Here is a 27,467-nt window from a genome sequence, read left to right as displayed (position 1 = left end):
GGAGACCCGTGCAACTGTAAGTAGAATGAACATAGCCATATCAGTCAAAATTATGTCTTTATAGCATCAGCAGTGAACCCCAGAGGTAGCATGGCAGAAATGAGCATGGATCCTATCAGCTCACAACCAATGAAGTAATTAAATTTATTTTTTCTCCTGTGGTTTTGACCATAAATTGCTTTACATTTAGGATCTGAATAAAAATCACTCTCAGCAGAAATCCTGGCCCATTAATTTAACTGACAATAAGTTTACAACTTTCAGGACTGCAGATATAAAAAAGGTATAAAATTTTCAGTTTGAAATGGTTTTTAATCATATTCATTAAAAATATTTACATTTCCTAGGACTTCCAAAACCCCTTTGCAATATAATTCTACACTATACTCTATTTATTTATAAAATGAGGCTCATGAAATTTCAATGACTGCTATACTGTAAATTACTTACATTCTGTAAAGTATTTTAAGAACTTTTCATAGCAAAGGTAGTTTATATTGGATTATCTGAAACTCAATAGTGCCCACAGATGAGCCTCTTAGACCTCGTCTCGTTAATGCCTGGAAAGCAGTGTGAGCTGACCAGTGCTGCCCGTTGCTAACCTGTCCTTTTTGTTTCCACTTCCACTGTGTGCACATTGTGAAATAAACACATATGCAGCATGGCCATGTTTTGATATGTATTTTTTATTTCCCTGCAGTTTTCACTTATCAAGAACAAGTAACAGGGAAAGTTGTCTGAACTAGTGCATAAACAGACATTCTGAAACACCACTACACGTATCTAATTTACAAGAACCGTATAAAAAAAGTCACTAAAACACTACACTATGAAGGTGTCCAACACTTACAGTCAGACTTTTTCCAACCCGTTACTTGCCTTGTAGCCACAGGAAAACTCTCCAAAATTGAAAAGACAATCTTGCCACAACCCTCCCCCCTCCCAAAACCTGGGATGGCTCGATATATAGACTTCCACTAATTATTGCAATGATATAATGCAATACATACCTGGTAAATATCTTTTATGTGGTGTGTTACAGTTTTAAAGCCAGTTAAAATATGCAGTCTTCAGATAAAATGTAATCCATGAAAAATTTTCATATCTGCACAGTTTAAATGTGCTAGATGCATAATTTCCTAGTCCACTTTTTCTGTGTAATTATTTTTTATAAACTGGTATTATAAATAGAAATATACATTCAAAATATATGGAAAAGTGAGTCACTACATTAAATTTGCATGTATCGATCCATCCCTTTCCCCTGCACAGTAATAGAAAATACTATTTTGCCTTGAAGTCGTATTTGACAGTGAAATGCCACTAAAGTATTTACCAAAAAGTCCATCTAGTCAAATTGTGAAACAAAATGAACCAAGTGAAAACTTTACAGTTCCTTTAGAAAAAAATTACAAGAATTTCATTTCCTAGCTATGAATCTTTAACTTTTTAGACACAAAGTTGGATTTATTTTTTTTTTACAAGATACAAAATGTAAACATGGCAAAATAAATAGTTAAAACAAGTGATGCAGGATCCCATTTCATGCTCATGATCCCATTAAAGAATTATTTTAAAATCCATTCAGTTGCAAATTCAAGTGCAAAAGCATGATGATGAATATCTACTATTCAAGTAACAGAAGAATATTGATGATACAAATAAACTATTTTACAAGGTAGTGATTTCCCCAATTTTACAAAATATACACCATATATCGATTTAACATCTGATATACTGTAGTCCATTTAGGTCCACTGCTCTGCTCTGTGATCCACAGAGTGCCGCCTTGTGTATTCCGCTGGAATATGAATGACTGCAACCATCCACAGAGGTCAAAGCCACATGCTTTAGGTTATGTCACCTCCATAGCTACTGTTGTCTCTGCTATTCCATTTAAACCCAATCTTTCTGGTTCATGGTTCTCTCTGTAATAAGGCAAAAGTAGAATAAGCATTAGCACTCTTCAGAATATATTATATTATTGAGTATGTATAGGTCACATTTTTAAATAATTATAACAAAACCCTCCGTTTTAATCATTTCCAGGCAAGAATGAAGAAGGTTCCTTCAGTTCAGAAGCTGCACATACTTCTAATACCAGTGATAAATTAGGGGATATATAACATGATTAATCCAAGTTTCCCCCCATAGGCTTAAGGTCATATACTTATTAAGCCATGCAAATCAATTTTTTTCCTGATTTACTGTTCTCCTTACATGAGTATCATTAAAAGGACCATAAAACTTACCCTGCAAAACATTATTAAGTTTTAGAAAATTCTTAAAATATATACATACTATAAAAATAAAAATTATTTAAAAAATATAAAGCTAAGAATAACACCATTTGATTTCAATCTAAGCTCTGGTAACTGATAACAGCTCCAACCTATACTGTGAATCTATAAAAACACAATGAGATGGGGCTGGAGAGATGGCTCAGCATTTAAGAGCACTCGCTGCTCTTGCAGAGGACCCAGGACTGATTCCCCGCATCCCAGTGCCAGGGTTGATCACTTCTGCTGGTACCCATGGGTAGCAGGCCATGTGCATGGTGCACATACATGCATGCAGGCCAAACACTCACACACACAAAATAGTAAAATACATTTAAAAACAGTTTTTAAATACATTTTTTTGAAGGAGGGCACTTTGAGACAGAGTTTATCTGTGTAGCCCTGGAACTCACTTTGTAGACCAGGCTGGCCTCAAACTCACAGAGGTCCACTTGCTTCTGCCTCCTTGGTGTTGGGATTAAAGGTGTGTCCTACCACTGCCCGGTTTAAATAAAATTCTTAAAAGGCAGGATGAGAGTGACTAAAACTTCTACAGTATCAGTTAATTTGACTTGTTTTTATCTTTTTACAACTCTGGTTGCATTTAAGGATGCTACTAGGCCCAGAGCTCTCTTTGTGTTAAGCAAATCCTCATGCTTTTGAAAATTCCAGTCTGTCAACAGATACTCTTGAGCAGTACAAAGCAACAGGCCCTGCTATTTCTCAGGACAGCTAGTTCACAGCTTGCGGACGGCACCTACAGCACACACACCTGGCTATGCTGCTGATGGCACTGCTCGGAGTAACCTTTGGCACTCTGTCCATACTGGCAGCAACTGTGGCAAGTTTTAAGGCTGTTGGCGATGGTGCTGAAGTCCGTGTATTGATATGCACATTGACAGGAGAAACAACACTGACATTATTGAGGTGCACTGCATTGGTCAGGCAGGAATTGTTCATGGGAAGTGTCTGAGGACTGCTTGTGCACAATGCTGGGATCAAGTGGTTTGTAGTAGTGTGGCCAACTGTCCTGACAAGCTGTACAGCTGAAATCCCTGGGCTGGATGATAAAGCCATATTGGTGGAATATAATGCTTTAGAGGGTCCTGCAAAAGAGGGAGACATCATTCCATTAGTGTGATGAGACAATTAAAAAACTCTTTAAAAATTAGGAATTTAGTAACAACAGTAAATGCAGTCATAGTCTATTTAGGTAAATACTAAGTTAACTTTTCATAGCACAGTCATATAAAGAGGCTTCACAAGGCATTTTGCTATGTCTGCACGTGTCACTTGGAAAAACATAAAATAAGGCAGATGAAAATGATAGCTCGATTTCCCCTAAATATTTATAGGCATTCAAGAATCAGCAAGGGAAGAATAAGGAAAGGAAAATAAAAAAGGATGATCTTGGGTACATGTAAACAAAACTAGAAAATTCTGAGCGTGGGCACTATGAGAGGGCAGAGCAGCATGTTTCTGGGGAGCAGGCAGGAAGTAGCAAACAGGCTTCCACAGCCACAATATGTCACACGAGAGACGTGCACCTATGAATATGTGCACATGGGAAAGCACGCCTGACTTCAAACTTTTTAACAGCCATGCTGTTTTGTATTTCCCTTTTAAAACAATTTATAGATAATTCAATGGGGGTGGTTAATAATGACTCGATGGATTTCCAAATAAGTGAGGCAACTGATAGTGTGTGAGTGAAATCAGAATGGATGGAGGTAGCTGTACAGAAGGTAGAGTGAGAATTCTGGAAAACATTTAGCTTTTCATTCTCATCAGACATTCTTAACAGCACTATATACATTTCCCCTGTGTATTTGACAAACTCAAACCCAACTTGATGAATGGAAGCTTCAAGTTAATAATAAGTATTATATGAAACCTCAGTTTACCTGAAGGCTGGACAACACCATTCATATTGTTGTGGCCAGTGTTTTGTTCCTTGGACACCTCACTGCGACTTGGAACAGGAGCACTGACAACCGCAGATGCAGCAAAGTGGGCGCTGGCTGAGTCAAGTGTTTTAGACATACAGTCAGAGGTGCTTGAGCCCTATAAAATGGATAGTAACACAGTTCAGTTTTCTATAGTTATTTATCTACCTATCCTCGCTCCCCACCCCTGCACCCCACCGGAGTGTGTGTGTATGTGTGTGTGTGTGTGTGTGTGTGTGTGTGTGTGTGTGTGTGTGTGTGTGTGTGTGTGTGTGTTTGTTTTGGGGGGGACATCGCATACAGGAGTTGGTTCTGTTCTTCTGTATCAGTTCCAGGGATCCAATTCAGGTTGTCAGACTTGGCAGCAAGTGCCTTTACTTGCTAGGCCATCTTGCCAGCACCCTATACTCTCAGTTTTGTTATATACGATTAATGAACAATATTAAGAAATGTGTGGAACTCAAAAGGACATGGCTTTTCTAAATGTCAAGTCATGAACTCTTAGAAGAGAGATTTAAGATTTTAGACTTTTTTTTTTTTTTTTTGGTATATGAAGCATGAAAAAAGTGACTAAAAATTAGCAAGCAATTATTTCTGAGAAAGAATTGCTTAACTGGAAAACCCATACTCTTTTTTTTTTCTAGATAATAATGAGCACTTAAAAAACTATGTAATGAGCAGACACCATGAATGAAACCATAGACATGATTCATAGCCACTTCTATCACAGTGTAAAAACCTGGACTGACCCAACTCTGAAGGAGGCTGGAAACACTGAAGGTTAGTTAGTTATCTGAAGAGACTCACAAACCCCATCAAGTACAGTGCCACTCTTCCAGGAGCCTGTGGAAAACCGGCTGCTACTGACACTGAACACTCGTAGCCATAGGCTACAAGCCAAGTCCAGATCTACTGGCACTGCCACAGGTATGTGGACAGCAAGCAGGGTCACCAAGATTTCCATGGTGTCAACTCAGGACTTTAAGGCAACAGACTTTTTGAGACTGAACTAAAGAAAGCACTGCGGGTAGATCCTGGTCTGAGAACTCAAAGACTATGATCAAACTGAGTTATTCTTAGTTATTCCTGAGATTTATGATTTTTAAATTGAACAGCAAAACTTCAGACCTTAAAATGTAGAGTTTATTTTGATAATTCAACTTTGAGATTTTTTTTTAATTTTTGTTTTGCTTTTATGGCTTAAAACAACAGTACCACATTCTTGCATAGTTCTGGAAACCACAGCCCACAACGAGTCTTACAAGGCTTACATCACTTGTTTGCTGGGTTGGTTTCCTGCAGTCTTATATAGTCTTTTTATTTTTATCACTCATGTCTGTATATATGGGGTAGCATTATGTTTTCCCTTCAAGGAAACATGGTGCACAGAGGCTAGGGGGCCTGTGCAGCTGAGATTTAGCAGACAATTAAGTGGAATCCCTTCTCCGCATGAGCTATTCGCACGGTACATAAGTACAAACTGGAGGAAGAGGTTAGAAAAGTCCTGTTCTTGACAAAGAAAATGGAGAGGTGAGAGTGTGGAGTGATGGTTTCAAAAATATATTATTTCATAAACTCTCAAAAGTCCTTCTAAAAACTAGTTAATTCTTTTTTAAAATCAAAACTACAATACTTGGCTCTCAAAATAACCAGAGTCTATAAACTAGCCACTCAGAAATAGGTAACTTGTCGCTGGGCGTAGTGGCACACGCCTTTAATCCCAGCACTGAGGAGGCAGAAGCAGGTGGATCGCTGTGAGTTTGAGGCCAACTTGGTCTACAAAGAGAGTCCAGGACATCTGAGGCTAACACAGAGACCCTGTCTCGAAAACGAAACAAAACAAAGAAACAAACAAAAAGAAAAAAAAAGAAAGAAAGAAAGAAAAGAAAAAAGAAATAGGTAACTTAAGTAAAGGAAGTCTAGGTTAGTTCTCAAACTCTAGAACAGAGGTGGAGAGTCATCTGTAAGAACCTGGGAAAGAAGGGGATGAGAGGTCACCTGTGCTTTTGGATGAGTCTGCTGTGAGGAATGCTGGGATTGCTGTTTCTGTTGAAGCTGCGCAAGTTGCTGCCTTTGCATTTGAACTAGCTGCTGTTGATGTGTCTGGAACTGCTCTTCTGTGATGCCCCCTGTCACTGATAGAGGGTAAATAGTGAGGATTAAAGCATTTTTAAAGAACATAAGTAGAATACAATGTAAACCAGTAAAGACAATAGGCAAAAAACAAAAAGCAAAAAAATACCCCACAATATACATATGCAAAGTGGAATCATACTGGCAAATCTCTGAGTGTGGGGGATGTTCCGCCCACAGCTCTTTTCTTTCTATGCAGTTGTTGACTGCACAGCTCGATTCTAGCGTAAAGACTCAACCATTTACTCAGAGTGAAATCTGTCTTTGATTTCTTTTTTTAAATGTTTATCTGTGTTTAGCATGTGCTTGTGTACACAGAAATCAGAGCACAGCTGACAGCTTGCAGGAGTCAGTTCTCACCAACCACCAAGTGACTCCTGAGGATAGAACTCAGGTCTTCAGGCATGGCGGCAAGTGTCTGTCTTTACCCACTGAGCCATCATGCTGGCCTCAGATGTAGTAGTTTTAAGATTCTTAGTTCTCCACAGTAGAGTGCTCATGGGGTAACAGCAGTAATAATAAAGGTAAATAAATATTAATAATAGCCAAGTTATAGCCTTAATAAGAGACAGAATGACTTCTGCCAGTTTTCATGACACTGAAGTGAAAACACTTTCTTTCTGATTCTAAATTGGAGTAGAAACCAAAGACATTCAGGAGCCGTAAGCCCCAGTGTAAGCCAGTGCATTCACTGTCTAAATACATCCTATTACGTACGGGCTGGAAAGGAGACATTTTCACAAAACTAGAGTTTCACCGGGCCTTCAGATGCAATCAATAATGTTCTGAACAGTGTGTGAAGTTATGGGTTTCAAGTAAAAGCAAGAAACCCTCTTACTTAATGTAAGGTATATTCAAAGGAATTAGCACTCATTTAGAATACAGAGTCCAACCACACTAGAAAACATATATTCTTAAAAGTAATTCTCACTCTTCTTTTCTCTTTGCAGTGCTAGAAACCCACATTCTCAGTCAAGCAGATCCTACCACGAACTATAATTCTACTTAAAAAAAAAGTGTTCTTTTCTCCTATTTCATGCAATCAATAATAATTTAGCATATACTCGCATGCAGAATGCTGCCCTAGGAATCGCTGTGACTTTAGGGACAAATGAATTAGAAGCTGAGAAGAAACAAAGTAAGGCTAGTTCATGTTTATATATGTGCTGAGTGATCTAATCATGATGACTTACAACCCAGGTAACTTTATTCCCCCAAAGTTTCTATTTACAAGATCCAATGAGAACACTTTGATAGTAATAGCCAAGTTGTGCCTAGTGAAAGTCTTAACTTTCAAAAAAATATATAAAAAGGGAATTAGGTCCAGAGGCGAACAAAGCTTTGGATATACTTTCTTACATCTCTTACATATCATCACAATTTATACTGAGCTATGAGGGGAAATACATTTTATTTCTAGAAGATTCCAAACACTAGCATATTTATTATTACTGCTCACTTTAGAATCTTTACCTGTATATTTGAAGTACACATAGTTATTTTACTGAATTACTAACAAAATCAAATGTCTTTCTTTGTACATGTTAAATTCATTGCAAGTGTTTTGGTTTTAAATAAAAAAAATTATAAAGTTACAATCTTCAAAATCAAATGAAAATATGAAGTAATCATGAATTTCCAGCTGTTTGAAACCCTTGGGGAAAGAGATGAAAAAAACAGAACAAAACAAAACAACAAAAAAGAAACCAACTCATCAGGTATGAAGGCAGGAAGAAAACCCCTAAGTCTAAATAATGTAGCAGGTCTTCTGTTCTTCTAACGCTAAGCCGTTTGGAAAGGAAAAGGCATAGAAAGAGCCAGCGTTCTTTGACTAGAGTGGAGCTTTATGTAGTAAAAAAGTGTGGCTCATCTGCTTACGGAGGAATACTAAGATATCACACTTTAAGTATTCTTCTCTCTCTTTTTAAAGCCTTGTGAGGCACTTGGTAAAACAGTACTAATTTAGAATAAAATAGTAATACTAATAATCATAAGTGTCCCGAAATTCATCCAGAACCATTGTTCTTTCATTGTTAATCTTTCATTGTTAATACAGTCAAAGAGTTTTTAATCTGAGCATTCGGACTTCAAATATTCTGATTAGGGATGCTTAATCACTAAAGTATGCACAAATATTCTAAAATACAAAAACTTGGAAATCTATAAACACTTTGCCCCCCTAAGTATTTCAGATATGAGACAATAAACTGTATCTAAATGAGTAAACAGAATAAATTGTCATTTTTAATTAAATTATTTTTGGCATTGAGTATAGTGGTACCTGTCTGTGATCCTGCTAAGGCAGAAAGATTAGCTGAGGCTACACAGGGACCAATTCCTCTTGAGTTCCATAGCTAACAAAGTATTGCCAACTACATGTACTGCACACTTTAATAAGCAAGGAGTCATTGATGTATAGATTTAAAAGGGGCACTATAAACTCTCATCCCTGATCCCACTTCTGGTTAAAGATCACTGATAAAATAACAAATAAAATCAAATCCAAAACCTAAAATCAAACAAAATGGACAGGTTTTTAAAATCAGCCCCCAGTTCCCCGCCACGCCAAGCTAACTCCATTCCTAACAGTCAGCTCTTTACAAAGGTGTTTTGTGTTTCAAAGAAATTGATGTATTTATCCAGAATTTTCTAGAGTACTGTTTAGTATTATTTCAATCCTTTAGATGAAATAATAGTTATCAAGATACAAAGCTGGAACAATCACCACCACCACTACAGCCACCCCTTCATGACAAGGTTTCACATAGCCCAGGCTGGCCCAGAAGTCACTATGCAGTGGAGGATGATATTGAACCCACGGCCAACTGCTTCTATCTCTCAAGTGCTAGAGTTATAGAGGTGTGCCCGCATTCAGCACAAAACAAGTCCTTTGTTAGTGGGAACGGTGGAGAGGGAAGGTAGTAAGAGATATATGGCTTTCATGCTACAGAAACAACAGTGAGCTGATCCTCACAGTTGACTTACTAGTGGGAAAGAGTAAAACTTGGATTAAAAACACTTCCTCAGTAGGTTGTTTTTCCTAAGTTACTAAAGTATTCAGAAGAGATTTGTTTTATTTAATATGCTGAGTCATATAGTGCACACATTACAATCTATCAAAAATATCACAGTTATAGTGAACAGATCCATTTGGGATGAAATGGAGGAAAGGAAGTCTGCACTGGTCAGGAGGCAGAAGTGAAGATGGACCAAAGAACACACTGTCCTTGTATGTTTCTAGGACCCTCTGGATCCTTCTATTTCTCCATTCTCCCATGCTTCTCTCATCTAAAGTCCCAATAGGATGTCCTCACCTCTGATCCACTTTCCTGGTAAGTGAAGACTTTCATGGGATGTACCCCTAGGGCTAGTGTCCAGATATAAGTGAGTATATACCATTTGACTCCTTCTGCTTCTGGATTAACTCACTCATTATGATCATTTCTAGTTCAATCCATTTGTCCATAAATTTCGGGAATTCCTTGTTTTTATAGCTAAGTAGCATTCCATAGTGTAAATGTACCACAGTTTCTTTATCCATTCTTCTACTGAGGGACATTTAGGCTGTTTCCAGGTTCTGGCTATTATGAATAAGGCCGTTATGAACATGGATGAGCAAATGTCCCTGTTGTGAGGTGGAGCATCTTCTGGGTATATTCCAAGGAGTGGAATAGCTGGGTCTTGAGGAAGCCCTACTCCCATTTTTTTTGAGAAAGTGCCAGATAGATTTCCAATGTGGTTGTCAGGAAATAAACTTCGAACCCCTACAGAGATCTACCTGATGGACAGGACATTCTCCACAATTGAGTGGAGAGTGGGAACTGACTTTTACACGAACTCTGGTGCCCCATTTTTGACCATGTCCCCTGGATGAGGAGGCCTGGTGGCATTCAGAGGAAGGATAGCAGGCTACCAAGAAGAGACTTGATACCCTATGAGCATATCCAGGGGATGGAGGTCCCCTCAGTCATAGACATAGGGGAGGGGAGTAGGGGGAAAGCAGAAGGGAGGGAGGAATGGGAGGATACAAGAGATGGGCTAACAATTGAGATGTAATATGAATAAATTAATAAATTATTAAAAAAAAGAACATGTTCTCTTCTTGCTTTCAGCCGAACTTTTCTCACTAGTTCATCGTACAAGTTGGCAGCTTAAGAGGAAACTTAGTTCACTCCCCAAAGTTCTATCAGGTCACAATTACCACAAACCTGTCTGTCCTGAAAGGTGACAATATTAGATTTCTTTGGAAGACCAGAAGCATTCTTTTCCTTAGGTGAACAGCTTTACAAATCTTCCTGGCTACTGTCCTCTGACAGACTGGTGTATCTACTAAAGAATGTCTCCATTTATGTATCCGAAGCTGTGTAGAGTAGCACCCTTGTATTTCTTCATGCCTGTACATCACTACCAGTGTTTTCTTAAAAAAAAAAAAAAGTACCATTTTTGGTTATCTTCTATACTTTGAACTTACTACTCCCTCTTGTACGAGTTGGCTTTTACTCTTCAGATGACTCCATAAAACCTTTACAGACACTAACCACCATTACTTTTCTGTTGGGTGCTTCCTACATGGTGCTCAGCGTAGGCCAGCTGACCTCTTTGCCCCTTCCTCTCCTGGCCTCTGGACAGTGATCCATGAAAAAAATACCCTAGATACTTCACAGACTTTATATAGTGACACAACTATAAAGTTCTAAGATTGGATCTACAGAAGCATTCTTGTGGTTGTATGAGGTATATGAAATATTTCTTATTGCTGCTCGCTGATAAACTAAAGAGGAAAAACCAGAAATATGTTCTAGTTACTCTGGAATGATAATCTGACAACAGGATATGAACCTTTTTTCACTTGTGCCCCCCTATGCTTTTTTAATTTTTAACCGTGTTTCTTAACTGAGTTAAGATGCTCTATTCTTGAGAAGGCATGATTTTTTTAAATATTAGCCTAGACCAGGTTTTCACAGTTTAATGGAGAATACCTAATGTGCCATTGAAGATTATATGATCTTGCATTTTCTACCTGGTAGGTCTTTGTTTTGAATTACAGTAAATGGTTTAAAGCAATGCTGACTGCATCAGGATTTCATTTTAAAGGACAGATCTGGGTCTGAGCTGGGAGCAGGCAGACAGGGAGTTTCTCTCTTAGACATTTCACGACACAGTGCAGGCTAAGTGGCAGGTCTCATAGAGCACTCACGGGAGGGGCTCCATGGAAAAGCTAGGGGCGTGGAGCTGCTGAACATGCTTACACACACTTGCAAACATGCCTTCTGGATATAGGGCAATAACTCCAAGAGCTGGAAGGGTCAGGAAATAAGGAACAAAAGGATGCAAGGATAATGGCAACAGACTTCACTGTCCAAACACAGCAGTGAAGTTTAAAGGATTGGTAATTCCCTTAATGGTCACACTAATATTTGAATTTTTTTCCTTACCTTTAGAAGTGATCATAATCTCCAAGAAAATACAACTGTGAGTATTTGTTGTTAAAGAAACCTCACTTCCTAATACTTTTTATCCTTGCAAACATTTGTGGCAATTTAAAAATAAGAAAAGACTCTGAATAAATGAAAACTCAGGAATTCTTCCTGGAACACTGTACAAACCGTTAATCACTGTAAAGTATCTGGAGTGGTTGTTGGCCAAAAAGGCTACTGGTAAATCTGGCCCTTCAAGTTTGAATAAATAAAGCTGTTTTACAAGTGAAATATATTTTCTTGAACTTTATACAAAAGAAAATAATTTTTTAAAAATTCAGTATTTTCAGTATCAGATTCAATGGACTTTAAAGTAGCATACTCTACTTATATAAAGAATGCCATATTGCCATGTGCTGTATGCTTCTTGAATATACTGTTTTCTTCTTCAGCTTTTTAATCAGTAAATGTACTGCTTTGTATGTAAAACAGAGTGCAGATTATGTTGAAAGAAATAATTTTTCTTTCCTCTCCATCCTGTCTTTACTCTCTCAGTCCTGCTGAGTTTGTTAAATTAAGAAAGAATACCTTTATGTAGTAATTAATCTGAGCCAGGAATGGAGGTGCATGCCTGTAACCCCAGCACTCGGGAGGCAGAGGCTGGCGGATCTCTGAGCTGGAGCCCAGCCAGGTCTACAAGGCAAGTCTACATCCAGGGCTACAACAGAGAAACCCTGTCTGGAAAAACCAAAATCACCGCCCCCTTATAAAACTTTCTGTTTTAGTCTTTATAATATTTAGGGCACACATTTAAATTTTCCTTGAAGCATATCAAAAGCAGTTATTATAAAAAATAGTAAGTTTAAGGTAGATGTGATGGCATAGGCATGTAACCCTCCATATCTTCGAGAGGCTGATGCAGGAGGATCATGAAGTCTGAGGTCAGCTGGGCGATACAGAGAGCCTGTCTCTAAATAGTCAATAAGTTAAATAAAACCTCTTTAGCACAGATTATGACTTTAAAAAGTTAACCATGTTTACAATAAACAACAGAAAGTACGAAGACTTTAGGCCACTTGCCCTTAAGTTTTCACCAAGCAAACAAACAAAACCCCCAAAACCAAAAATCAAAACCAACCAACAAACAAAAAACAACCAAAACCAAAAAACAAACCATAGCTTCCAAGAGAAAAGTTCACTAAAATCAGTAAATGACAGAATTATTAAAAGCACAGAGATAAAACTATTAAGAAAAACCTTTTCTGCAGATAGAGGAGGAATGTGTCTGGGTATTTACTGAAGTGTACTAGCAATTCCCTTTCAGTTGTCTAGCTACTGCTTACAAATGGCCTCTCAGTGGGTACATACATTCCCATGTCTGACACCCCTTCCCCAAGGTGGTGCAAGGACCCAAACCCAGGACCTGCTAGGCAGTCTCTACCACTGAGTATCTTTGGCTACCATGCCCCAAATTTTAAAACAGAAACCTCTCATGACCTTAAGGTCAAGAGGACCTCAGGCAGTCTACAAGTAAATAAACAAATTCTTTGCTTTACTAACAAATAAACAAGAAAACCTGACTTTAAAAGATTGATTTCTGGGACTGGGGAGATAGTAGAGTTAGTAAAGTTCTTGCTGTACGACCATGGCAACCTGAGCTCAGAACCCAGGTACGCATGTTAAAAGCAGGCTGAAGCAGAAAGCAGCTTTAACCCCAGCACAGAGAAAGGCAGATCTCTGCAACTCACTGGCCAGGCAGCACGGATAATTATTGAACTTGGTCTCAGTAAAAGATCCTGTTTCAAAAAATACAGTGCAGAACATCAGACCACTGACAATGACCTCTGACCTCCATCCATGTATAGAGGCACACATCCTAATACATACACATACCTCACATATAAATAGGCAAAGAATGACCTCAAATGCACCTTTGTTATTGTTTAGATACAAACATTTATTTTGTGCATACTCTTATCTGTTTGTGTGTATGCAAGTGCACGTGCATTTGTGTAGACCAAAGGACAACCTTGGGTATAACTCTTCAGGCGCTGTCCATCCTTTACAAAAAAAAGGACCAGGTTCTATTACTGGCTTAGAGCTCAGCAAGTAGGGTCAACTGGCTGTCAGAGAGCTCCAGAGATGTGCCAATCTCCACCTCCTTAGCACTGGGACCTTGCTTGGCTGTGTGTGTGTGTGTGTGTGTGTGTGTGTGTGTGTGTGTGTGTTTGTGTGTGTGTATTCTAGAGATCAAACTCAGGTTCAGATTTCTCAAGGAAGGAAGAAAGGTACGGTATTATGTATTTAAATGTATTCAAAAATACATGAAAAATGACAGATGTGCATACACACAATGGTTGTTTAAATGCTTTTTTCATGATGACAGATGGATAATGTATCTCCTTATTATAGATTTGATAGAGCAAAAGAGAACATATGTATATATCATCTAGAAAAGTTATGTCAAATCCAGAGTTCATCTGGGACACAGAGTAGAAATATGTAAATATTCAAGTTGAGAATTCATTCAAATAATTTTTAACATGCTATACATTGATAGAGTTAAAAAATAAATGTACAGTCAAACACAGTTATAAATACCTATAAATGACATATTTTGAATTCTCTTTTTGAGTAATGTTTGCTATAAAAATTTCTATATATATAATTTTGAGTAATCTTGGGAATTGGCTGGAAAGACACAACTTAATACTATTTAACTTCCTGTAATCAAAGATTTCTAGAAACTCCATGATCTCAAATTATACTAAGTATCTTTTATCTATTTCATATTAAAGGCTCATTAAGTGTCATAACTTAAACTGTATATAAAGGGCCATCATTTCCTTAAAGTTCCGCTGGGAGAAAATGAACCAAGAGATTTGGGGAAGCACAGGTCTACTTCCACTCATTCAGACAACTCTAATTTTCTTCTGCAGCCTTAAAATGGATGAATGCCTACACCAAGTTGTTAAACAGCTCAATTCACACAAGACTGTAAATACCACTGACACCAGATTCCAGGAATTTAAAATCACCTTAAAGAAGTTTACTATAAACTGCAGCACCCTACTAACGCATCATCCAGGAAACAACTTAAATATGCACATGTTTGCTGGTAGCCAACAGCGATTAATGCAGACTCACAGTTGGTCAAGAGGTAAAGAACAAGTAACTGCTGAGTGCTCAGCTTTAAACCAAGCTCCCAAATCGCTCCAACCAAGGCACAGGAAAGGGCGTAAAATGAATTACGAGATGAACAACAGGGAGGAAGGCTGTGAACGAGTGTCTTACCATTACAACATGGTTATGGCACTCAGGAACGCACAACAGCTGTGGCTGACTGCATAGGGCATGTGTAAGAATGAACCCGTAAATAAACATCCAGACAGAGAAGGGTCTCACAGTGCCCTGCACTACCCAGGAGAGCTAATGGCAGTCTAGGGCTGCAGGAGGAGGGGGAGGCAGTCATCTTCAGTGATGTAGCTATGAAGAGTCATCATCCATACTCCACTGGATAGATTCACACCCATGTCCACAGCAGCGGCCATGATTAAACCCAGCGAGTCCCCAAGCAAAAAGGTAAGAAAGTGGAATAGGGACTTGATGGGTGGAAGAGGGGCTTTGAAAGGGCTGTGAGGAAAATAAGAAAAAGGGAAGGAAGGAATCTCACCAGAATACACCATCTATGTGCATAAAACTCTTACATAAATTATTTTAAAAATCAAACAGCAGGTTTCACAAGAAAGGCTATTTAACAGTATTGAATCACACATTTTCCATTGGATACCATGCATAATTGCAGTATGTATTATAAACATAGCTATAAATTATATATACACTTATAAACAGAATAAAACAAATCAAAATTGTATTTTAGAATGCTTAGATATTGAAATTATTTATAATGTGTCCCATAAAAACACTAAACTAATTTGAGCACAATATATATTTGGAGGGAAGGCTCAAAACTGGCTATATATTCAAGGATGACTTTGAAGCCTCCTCTTCTTGCTTCTACCTTCCAAATATTGAGATTGTAAGCACACGTTACCATATCTAGCACAGAATCTCTTAAAATGAAAAAGATCTTTCTGATTTCAACTAGAAAGTTTAGCTATTAGACTAAAATCACTACTCAGTGAGCCTCCTTTAAATTAAGAAAGCCATTTTCCAGAAAGGCTTCCCCAAGAACTCTCAAAGAGCAGTGCTTACATCCCATCCAAGGTGATGACTGTCTGTAATGTAAGACGCAAACAGCTCATCACAACAGTGATGGGAGGCAGTGAGTAAGCAGTATACTCACTCCCGGGGACACTGTTCAGCCCACACATTTGCCACACCAGACACTCAGACACTCTGTGTCTTAGGCTGAAAACTAAACTAAAATTTATTCTCCAAGTAGAAGTAGGAAAGTAAGTCTCCAAAATTCATTATGAGTTCATGTATCACATGATGGACATGAAGGAAAAAAGAGGGGCAGCAGAGACTTGAGGCAGCCCTTTGATGCTTACCTGATATGCCGTTCTTGCTGGTGTTCAATAAAGCTACAGATGCTGCAGAAACTCTTTTACTGCTCACAGTCTGCCCTGGTTTTCTTGAGGTACATTCTTCACTATCAATGTCCTGTACATTTAGTAGCCTTGGCTGGAAACACTGTAGTCGACATGATCGGATATTGCTTAATATTTCAGAAAGGGACAGTCTATTTTCACAAGGTTTACTGGAAGCATTGGTCCGAGAGAAATTAGAAGAAAAGTCTATAGTTTGGGAAGAGCTTGAAAAACCATTCAACATCTCAGGGTCTATCTCTTTCAGGACGGGGTCGTGTTCTGTGGATATTCGGTCCATTATGACCCTGTAAAGCAATATAAGGCATACATGTGTATATCATCTATAAAATATATAGCTATTTCTTTATCGCGCCTCTTTCAGCTAGAAAATGATAACAAGGTCAAAGCAGCTTACCTCCCACCTCTGCCAATTCGCCTCCTTGCAAATCCTATACATCTTCTTGGTACTGTAAGTGTTGTAAGACAATGTTTATACCTCAACTTATCCAAGTCTGCCAACTCTGAATTTTCACACATATGGTTACCTTGGTCCAAACGAGGCTACAAAGAGAAAGGAAGAGAGAGAAAATAGCTCATAGAGTAATTCTGAAAGGAGGAAAAGTTAAATCATGGTAAAAATAAAATGATTATAGTTCATATTAAGAGAACAATTAAAATTTAGAAGAAAAACTGTAAAATTGGGGCTTACATGTATTAATCCAGTTAATTTTTCAATTAAATCAAATATTTTCTTATCCAAATTACCCACGATAAACTAAATATATTTAGTACGTATTTTAAAAATATATGTTAAGGAATAGAGTAGATGAAATTATTAATTTATAACCTTCCAAACAATACACTAGAATGGATTGCTTTTGGGGGGTGCAATTTAATGGAAGTATATGCATAGGTGAAGCTGCAGCTTTCTCTTTATTCTTGAGGACCACAGAGCCTACTCTTGGCCTGTCTATTATATGCAGCATTCTGTTTTTCTGTCTCACTGCTTTGTCCCCCTTCTATAGGAGTTCTCCTGTCTTTTATCACCATAACTTGAAAACAAATCCCTATCCTTTCTATATTAAGTCTGTCCTCAAAAAGCTATCTGTGCATACCATAATGCAGTCAAATGGTTTGTAGAAATCATGGTAAAGGGTAAAACCACAGCCACCACTCTATACCTCATGGAAAATCTGATGGAAAGCCTTAGCACTGGGAAGATAAAGCCAAAATGGGACATTAGTAACAAAGAGAGATTTCTAAATGTATCTGAAATTTATGGATACAATTATCAGACAACTTTAGCATAGTGTTTAAAAATACACATATTGGGTGTATAACACACACACTTCAGTGAACACCCAGAAGCCACCAGAAGTTCTGAAGCCAACTTAAGACATGTGCAATTAATTTTCATAACTGCTAAAGCTGTAATTAAAATCCAATTGAAATAATTTTTAAAGTATGAGTTGCCTAAGTAAAGGATTCTGATATTCTTTGAAATAATTTGGCATCTTTCATCTTCTTTTGGTGGTATTCACATGCCATAGGAGGCAATAAATAAAAAATATTGATGCACTATCCACTTATACTCAGCCTACGTTACCTTGACACGAATGATCTGTTAATTCCAGCTCACAAATATATCACAAAAAACAAAGTTCTTACAGCATAATACTGGCATCCTGCCCGCCTTCTGAAAGCACAGGGACCATCAGGATCATTTTCTTCTTCAGGTTCTGATGCTGGAGATGGTACCTAGATAAAACAGGTGTTCCAGTCAGTAGTTACCAAGTTAACAGATTGATGTACATAAAGATTGAAAACAAAATCAGTTCACAACACACCTGCTTATATCTAGCAGGTAGCTAATTTGCCCGAAACATTTAATGACTGGTAAATATTTTCTGTGCTAAAAATCCTTATTTTAAAGATTCATTTTTTCATCTAAGTACACATGATATTATTTTCTTGTTTCTGAACATAAAGGCTAGACTTAAGAATCAGTATAATTTTCATATATCATATTTACATAGTCATAAATTGTGCAGTCCTAAGTACTTGATCATGTCTTCACCTAAAGGTAGCTGTATTTTTGTCTGGAAACTTCTTTAATAAGCCAAATGCTATGAAGAAGACACTGGATTCTTTGGAACCAGAGCCAATCAGCTGTGAGGTGCCATGTTGGTACAGGAAGCAAACCCAGGTCCTCTTTAAGAGCACCAAATGATCTCAACCACTGAACCATCTCCCCAGCCCCTTAAGCCACTGCTTAAACCTAGCAGGTCAGAAACAAAACTACAAGACAGAAATTTACCAAGTATATAAAAAATCTGAGTGCTGAAAGGAATTTTAAGACTACAACAGTAAAGCAAAAACATAAAGACTTTTAACGAGTGGCCACATTAAAAAGGATTTTGCCAGGACCAGATGCTACCAGCCAAGTATCTTTATATAATTTGAAGTGGACCCCTAGGACAGCACTGATTCATTAGAGCACAATTTTATGTCATAAAAACAGGTTATTGATGATATGTAAAATACACTCTGAATCATCAGAGAAACAATAAATATAATACTAATGGTTAAGCAACACAAAAAGCAGAGCACTTAGGTTTTAGTTGTCTCACAGTTTTCATTTGTAGTACTTGCTTAATCATATTTACTTGGCAGTTTTGAACCTCAAAAATCCCTTCTTTGAAGAGAGGGTATTTTTCCTCCACATTAACTCCAAATTGTGGTGATTACCATGGAGCTCGGTCACCTTGGGAGACGTGCATCTGTTTTAGGTTCCACTATGCCTTCAGTAGCCCACAGGGGACAAAGGCACAGTGGGCTGGGGCTGATTCTCCTTGCTAAGGTACCAACTCCTACACTCAAAGCTGTAAAGAAATCTTAGCTTTATAGTGTGGCTCCTCTGCAGGTGCCTCTTTGTTCTAACACAGGTAAGAAGTGACACCAAGTGCCTAGCAATTCTTTGCATAAAGAACTCACTCCTTCCCAACTATCATCCCTAGGGTGGACCCCAGCACACCCAGAAAGGCAGCAACACTGAGAGGCGAACCCGATGGACAAATCAGTAGAGACAGGGCTGCTTCTTCCCACCTACAATCTGTCAGTCAGCCTGGTGAAAATAAAATGCCTCTTAAAGTTACCTACTCCCTTGTTTCTTGTTTACTGGACAACATGCTATCTTTCCCCAGGTGCCCTGGAATTCATCCCTGGGAGAATTTAGAAGGGTAACAGTCTAAATTCCTACATTATTTAGTGATGCCAGTGTATAGCAAACAGGCAAACAGTTTTCAGTAATGTGGGGGAAAAACATAAAAACAAATGAAAGTTGTCTAAGACTTTAGTAAAAGTCTTAGAAACTCTAATGAAAGTTGTAAAATGAAATTTTAATGTCTGGATGGAAGGTGGGGACTATGTAAGTAAATATAAAAATTCTGAGCGGAAATGAAGATTCCTTAATACAAAAGGAATGTATGGCAAGTTATGCTGAATGAGCCCTTAAGGCAGTGATGGAATAGCAACCAGGGAAACATTTCCCTTCCGGTCATAGTATCTCACGGCATCATTCTTAGAGGACACAGAACGTACGCCAAGACTTTCTAGACCCTCACTCATACTAATAGTAAACTACTCATCAAGTTTTATATGCTTTTATTAAGAGTGCCATTTCTGACTCAGGCTTTCTAGTAACTTCCATCTGCTTACTACCCATACAGCACTGCCTGTCTTTCCTCTCTTCTGTTTGACTCCGGCAACGCCACACTGCTAAATTTCCCTCTCATAATGCTGTAATTCGGATCGCAGCTTCTCTGTTTTCTCTATGTGGAAGAACTCGATAGGTCCACCATTTGTTACATCCCTCCCTTCTCTGAAATGACTGCAAAGGTTAACCTAGACTAACTGGGTGATTCTTCTGACAAAAGCAATCCCTGGGTTCCTTAATGGTTCTCAAGAGCATATAAAAGAAAGCATGTTTCTGCTCCCTTATTAGTGCATATGGTTGCTACAAAACTGTTTGTGGCAGAAAAACATAGTCAGTGACAGGGTAAAAAAAAATATAGCTGCAGATGGCACATTTCTATAAACTGGATTTTAAATGGCTACAACAATAAAGGCCTTTAGAAGCAGTCTTGTTTCTAAAGTTTTATTTTTTGATGTTGACTTTTAAAAGAAAATTGCCTTTAAGTAAATAAAATATTAAAATATGACACATTTGATAGTAGATTCAAGCTGTTAATAATATTTTCTTTTGAATGCTTTAGGTCATAGAGAAAAAAGAAAAATAGGTTACTGTCAGATCAGGTGATTTTTTAAACAATAACCTGATCCTTTAATATTTAATATAAAATTTTTGTTTTAAAAACAGCACTGATGAAAATAAAATTTAAAAAATAATTCTAAATACTTTGCTATGAAGCTTGAGTAACTGACAAGGACTTTTTTTTACAAGTTAAAACTTTAATTAGTCCTTCTAAATTGTCTTTAAAATAAAATAGCTATTACCTGACAAATAAATAAAATTTACATTAAATATAAAAACAAATTATGTTGGTAGTATATGAGAGAAAACAAATTACCAGTAAATTTTTATACTCATGTTTAAATATCTTCTAATACTGATATCTTGGACTCTGTAATACTATTTCTAAAAAGCTACTTTACAAACAGGAAGACAAAGATGCTTGTTTTTATAAAAGGGGAACCTAAAAACTATCTAAATGTCCCACACAACACATTTCTACAGCTGACAAAAAATAACAGAATAAATACTACGTTAGTGGCAACATATATGCATGTATACTGTATACTTATGAAATATGTAGAAAATGTTTTATAACACTAGTGAGCGAAGCAGAATCAAGACTAAGATGCCAATTATGTTGCAAAATACAGCAATATAAAAGAGTAGGAGGACATGTGTTTAAAACAGTTTCAAACAAGCACCTGTGGAAACTCATCTTCATCTGAGCTCTGAAAGTCATATTGCTTAATGTCACTCTTATTGATCACAGGCAATGTCTCAGGAGTGGGCTGCTGAGGTGTTATCACAGCCTCTGCTTTAGGCTTCTTTGGGTACTTCTTCTTTTGACGAACCACATCAGAAGCCTCTTCTTTCAAAGACAAATGATGAGGGTGCTGTTTACATGACGAATTTTCCCCCAAAAGGAAGAAATGAAAATCATTTTAGAAATCATGAAAAACTATGCTCCTCTTTGAAAAACATACATTTTTCTTTAGGAGTTAATTTTAATTATTGTTTTAGGTATGAAAACTTTATTCTGGTCATAAAATGAAACATGATTTAGATTTATTTTGTGTAATTTATACTGACAAATAATTATGATGTTTAAGTTTGTTTTTTTATGAATAGTTAAAACTGCAGTTTTTAGACTATTCTATTATCATGCCATCCAGTGTTTAAAAGGTGTTTAATTGTTACTTAAATCCACTGTTTTGGTGAACAAAATTCATTATTTTATTTTTAAAAATAATTGAATTAGATCTCTAACTTATTTAGTTCTATACTTGTTTTTAATTTTTAAAAATGTTACATGCAGTAATCTTGAGAAAAATAAGTTTATGAGCTAGACAAAAACTTTAATATTTTACAACATATTATTATTGCTTCGACTGAACAATAATCAAATGGTCCTCAAGTACCCCAGGGTTCTGTGGAGTCCATCTGGCAAAGGGACTACCTGAAGTGTTTTGCCCCTCCTCTTGTCTACAAAGTAGAGACCTGTTTCTGTTTTATATACTGGTTGGTATTGTTTTTGATAAAAAGAGAATTGTCTCTTAAAAAAAAAGCTGAAAAATGACTGTTCTGGGCACCAAATTAAAAACAATATTGAACGTTTGAAATTATTAAGGAAGTTACATATTGTCTCATGTAGTCCAGATATTAAGATTACCTTAGAATGAGAAACAGTGCACACAACAGAAATGCTGTTTAAGGGACAGTCAGATGATAAGATGCTTGACAGAGATGGATAAGGGGACAAACTATTAGATCAAAAGGAAAACTCCAAATTCTTAGCAATCTTCTGTGTCTTAAGGTAGATTGAGTGAAAATTAAAAATAGTAACTATGGTACAGGGTAAGGCAATAACGTGTTACACTGTGCCTCTAAGAATAATAGTTAGGCTATTTTTATTTACTTAGATAAGACCTAAGGTAAGAGTCAATGTAATTCTGTCAGTAATTATAGGTTAAGTTTTATATTCTAATGCCTAGTAAGCATCCTCTTAGGGATAGCACTGATTGATAAAATGGATTTTAAAAGTTTCCAAAATGACATTTGTTGTGCTAATAACTTTATTTTTTGGATATCAGCGCAAGTGTGGTTCAAAGGGAATCAGGTGTGTGGGCTAGATGCCTGTGATTAATAAGAACCTGCTGGTTGAACTGACACGAGCTGAGTGAGGAGGAGTCACCCTGCTGCACACTCTTCCTTGCCATTTAAAAATGAACCCATGAAAAACAATGACTATACATTTTTAAAAGATGAATTTTCCACAAACACCCCAAGTCACTTATGAAACCTTGCTGCAGGCGGGCCTCCACTTACTGTCTAGATGCTTTATAGCAATGCTTGTTTAAATCTAAACTTACATTAAAGGCTTTATAAATTTTTGTATATCCAAATTAAATAACTTGAATAGGGCAAACAAGTACTAAATCAATACAATTCTTTAGGCTAAAAATAAAACGTTCACCAAAGCTAGCTCTTTTACTTGGAATAAACTATGATCCAGAAAACAGAACATGTTCTAAAGCCAATCAAGGTATGTAACTGGCAAATACTGGTTCTGGCAATGACCCTGTTCTCTAAGAGCAGCAGACAGCACAGCAGAACAATGCACTTTGGTAGACATGAACTTGAACGGTGAATTTAACACTTAATAGCTATGCTCTACAAGTAACAGAAGTAGAGTTCTAGAGAGACTAATGGGCCAGTCTGTATATAAAAACACCCATCAAAGTGGAGACATAATAAAAAAAATCATGCTATTTATTTTCTTTTTTTAAACCACCATATTATGAGATCAATACAACCACTTGTGATTCTCTTCAAAGAGCATTTACCTTAGTTTTACATTCTTGAACTTTGTGATGATTTCCATTATGAAGAGCCGCTGGAGTGGCATATAACTCTTTTTCCGATCTATTAACTTTCACTTCATTAAGGATTTCACCCCCATAGTCTCCCAAATGATATCTTGAAAAGATAATAAAGTATAAGAAAATAAAGCAGAGTTTAATGATAAAAGATATATAAATATTCAAACCAATAACATTTTAAGTAACTAAACCAGCAAAATAGAGTTATTAATTTTGGGGGTAGGAAGGGGTGAGATAGGGCGTCAAGTGTCCAGCAAGTGGCCTCAAACTTGGCTCTACTCCTGATCTTCCTGTGTCAAGCTCTCTACTGCTGAAAATTAGTCACGTATCACCAACCTAACTTTAGGATATTAGATTATTGCTAGGAGAAAAATTACAAAAACAAAGCAGTTCATATTTGAGATCCAGTTAAAAATCCAACAAACAAGAAACTTTTTTAAATGCCTAAGGTATACAATACATAAATTAATTACATAATGTATTTTTATCAAGCACTGGGAATATTACTTAGAATGTTTATTTCAGCAACCACACAAAATTCCCTAACCTAATGGAACTTTAGTCTATTTAGTTCTACAGGAAAATACTTTATAGATTATAATTCTGAAGAGTAGAAACAGGAACTTCTGCCTTCCATCTATTCATTTCCTTCGAATAGTGTTTTTAAAAAAGTAATTGAGAGAAATGAGGCAAGATAACTTGTAAGTTTCATTAAGAAAAGTCCAAAGCTTCTAACAATATCTACAAAGATCAATTCTCTAATACCAGCAGTTCTCAAGCTGTGGGCTGCAAACCCTTTGGGGTTGTATACCAGACACCCTGCCTGTCAGCTACTTAGATTATGATTCATTAACAGTAGCAAAATTATAGTTATGAAGTAGCAACAAAACAAATTTATGGTTGTGGGTCACCCCGACAATGATAACTGTACTAGAGGATCACAGCATTAGGAAGGCTGAGAAACACTGCTCTGTACCAAAATCCCCTGCCCCATGAAATTGAAACCACTAACAGTCTAATTTTAAAGACAATTAGTAACTACAAATCTTAAAACAGTAAAGCAAAACCCTACTAGAGCATCACCAGCCAGCATCACAAAGCCTGGCTAGCGTGGCCCTAGCATGGAGCAGTAGCAATGTTACCTTTTCTCCACAACTTCCAGCGTTAAGTGCAATAATTCCCGTTTGGTTTTCTCTCTTCGCTTAATCATTTCCAAAATAGTTATGGCTCTGCTGAACTCCCGCCTCAGCTTCAACATCTTTTCATAAGAGGCTTCATCATTCTTACGGTTCTTTTGAAATAATAGCAATTTTAGCGAATAATAAAATTATCCATGTTCCATTTAACAAGTTCTAACTAAATCTCAATTATCCCATAAGTTTTAAATTATTAAAACTAACTAACAAATAGCCAAATAGCAACTCCACAAGAACTCATCTGTTTAACTTTGAACATTTACGTACAAGCAAATGTTTAGAGGAACATGTTGATAACTATTGGCACATAAAGAATAATTCCAATGTGGGGGTCAAAATCCAACTGAATCTGTATATAAAATCCAAAAAACCTAGCATATAAAAATTATAAAATCCTTCTATTTCAGTTAACGTGTTACACAATGATAAAAATAGTTATAAAAAAAAAGGCCCAATGAGTGTCTAACCATATATCCATCCAATCTGTAAGTGGGAGCTAAAAGGCTTACATTAATACAATATAATCAAGAACAGTGACAAAACTTCACTTCCAGCAATTCAGAAGACTGAAAACAGTATATGTGATTCTCTGCTGGGTGTGGTGACAAACACCCAGGGAGGCAGCGTCAGAAGGATCTCTGTGAGTTCAAGTGCAGCCTCGTCTACAAAGGGAGTCCAGGACAGCCAAGGGTACACACAGAGAAAGCCTGTACCAGGAAGGAAAGGGGAAGGGGAAGGAGGGGAAGAAGGGAAGGAGGGGAAGAAGGGAAGAAGGGGAAGAAGGGGAAGAAGGGGAAGAAGCAAGGGGAAGAAGGGGAAGGGAAAGGAGGGGAAGAAGGGAAGAAGGGGAAGAAGCAAGGGGAAGAAGGGGAAGGGGTAGGGGAAGGGCATTCTCATGCTTCAGTGTAAACCTTGTTGCAGGGGATGAAGGAGATCTAGCAACAACTCCAGGCTTCAGAAGATTGCTAGCTTCTTGTAAGCATAAAACATAACTTCATCTGGGCAGTGGTGGCGCACGCCTTTAAATCTAGTACTCGGGAGGCAGAGGCAGGCAGATCACTATGAGTTTGAGGCCAGCTTGGTCTACAAAGGGAGTCCAGGACAGGCAAGGCTACACAGAGAAATCCTGTCTTGAAAAAGTCAAAAAGCCAAAAAGAAAACAAAAACAAAACATAACTTCAACAAAAGGTGGCTTTGTTGCAATAAGCAACATTCATCAGAATATAAAATCACCAATGATGTGCACATTAAGTCAAATAACCCCATGGTGTCTAACTTAAATAGAGCCCTGTTTAAACATAGACCTCTAATACTTTTCAACTGTCAGAAAGACTACACTTAAGCAATGGAAAATTCTTAACAGTTGAATATAATATTAGAAAGTACCCAAAGAATGTCAAAGATTTCATAAATAAAAGATTATGAATACAAACTGAAAAAAATCCCCATGTGTTATTTTTCCTTTTGTGCAGTTTCCTGCACTTGGAAAATAGTCATCTGAAAACAGCATAAGCCACATACTATATATGGAGTATTTTTAAATGCTAACAGGTTTCTTATTTTACCAAGAGAAAATTCACCTTTATCACCACCCCTAACCTCATTAGCACTCTCCTAAAATGTAAAATATAGAGCATAGTTTTAAGCAATTTTGGGGGGTAAACAAGCAACAATAACTTTTAATTGAAAAAAATTAATATGATCAAGAGCCAACATTAAAGTACATACTATACTATACGAATATTATATGTTTTCCAGAAACACGTATCAACATATGTAAGAGACACAAAACAATCAGAAGACGAATATTCATGAGAGGCCACATTCAGTACACCTAGGAGAGAGAATTACATTCTAAAGTCCACTGCCCGGTCACCATCTTTCTGGCATAACTTACTTTTCCTAACCTTTTCTCTCCTGCCCATTCTACTCTTTATATATTATCTTAGAAGAACTTTAGATGTGCAAAGTTGCGGAAATAGCACAAATATTTTGCATGAATAATTAAGTAGAACACCCAAAGGTTTTAAGTTTAACATTTTACCACTAGTTATGTTTATAGACATACATAATATTTGCAGTATTTTCCAAATTTGAGACGAACATCTGTTCCCAAATATTTGTTTGTTTGTTTGGTTAGTTTGTTTTTTGAGACAAGGTTTCTTTGTGTAGGCTTGGCTGTCCTGGCCTCAAACTCAAAGCAATCTACCTGCCTCTGCCTCCATGAGTGCTGGGATCAAAGGCGTGTGCCACCATGCCCAGCTAGCCCTAAATATTCTAATCTGCTTTTATGAAAACAATAGTGTTTTCAATATAATCACAGCACAATCAAAATCAAAATCTGGCAACGAAGACCAAGGGAATATTAGTGAGACAGTATTTTTATTTTCAAGATTACTTATTTTTCTTTATTGTTTTTTGTAAATCTGACTCAGGATTGCAAACTGTTTCTAGTGGTCATGTGTCGAATATCCCGTTATTTGGAAAAGTTCTGTTTTCCTGTGATCATCATGACTCCTCCTTTTATTTAATGGAGAATATTTACTTTTGTAGTGTATCCCTCAATTTGTGTTTCATTGATGTTCTTCCATAATTAAATTCAGGTTATATGGTTTGGCCCAACTACCACCGAAATGATATTGTGTCTGTCCTACATCCTGTCAAGAGAGTTAGATAACACAATTTGTCCTATTACCACTGGTAACTCAATTAAGATGGTGTCTGCTGGGTTTACCTACTAAAATATTATTTTCCCTTTTAAATTACCCCATCATGTTGTGGAATTACATAAGTATTTAGTTTGTCATTA

At 37.1% G+C, this 27,467-nt stretch overlaps 1 protein-coding gene and 1 long non-coding RNA gene across 3 annotated transcripts in view; one reads left to right on the top strand and one right to left on the bottom strand.

Annotated features, from left to right (window-relative positions):
- LOC311607880 overlaps positions 1 to 27,467 on the top strand; it is a 426,536-nt gene that overhangs the window by 134,484 nt on the left and 264,585 nt on the right. The gene's annotated exons all lie outside the window — the stretch shown is intronic.
- Positions 667 to 27,467, bottom strand: part of EPC2 (enhancer of polycomb homolog 2) — a 99,097-nt gene continuing 72,296 nt past the window's right edge. Inside the window, exons 5-14 of one of the 2 annotated variants that reach the window (XM_084799161.1) lie at positions 24,605 to 24,753; positions 23,427 to 23,559; positions 21,285 to 21,476; positions 17,997 to 18,086; positions 16,744 to 16,889; positions 16,290 to 16,633; positions 6,224 to 6,360; positions 4,184 to 4,343; positions 3,052 to 3,385; positions 667 to 1,928 (exon numbers count right to left, since the gene is read on the bottom strand). In XM_084799161.1, coding sequence (XP_084655287.1) covers positions 1,856 to 1,928; positions 3,052 to 3,385; positions 4,184 to 4,343; positions 6,224 to 6,360; positions 16,290 to 16,633; positions 16,744 to 16,889; positions 17,997 to 18,086; positions 21,285 to 21,476; positions 23,427 to 23,559; positions 24,605 to 24,753 — 1,758 coding nt within the window. In that variant the 3' untranslated portion in view covers positions 667 to 1,855. The remainder of the gene's footprint in view (positions 1,929 to 3,051; positions 3,386 to 4,183; positions 4,344 to 6,223; positions 6,361 to 16,289; positions 16,634 to 16,743; positions 16,890 to 17,996; positions 18,087 to 21,284; positions 21,477 to 23,426; positions 23,560 to 24,604; positions 24,754 to 27,467) is intronic. The other variant, XM_084799162.1, reaches the window with a different exon arrangement.

The sequence above is a fragment of the Acomys minous genome (assembly GCF_964271855.1).
Source record: "Acomys minous genome assembly, chromosome: 10".
In the NCBI taxonomy this organism is placed as follows: Eukaryota; Metazoa; Chordata; class Mammalia; order Rodentia; family Muridae; genus Acomys; species Acomys minous.
The sequence above is the reverse complement of the archived record's forward strand: the minus strand, read 5'-3'. Positions and strand labels throughout refer to the sequence as shown.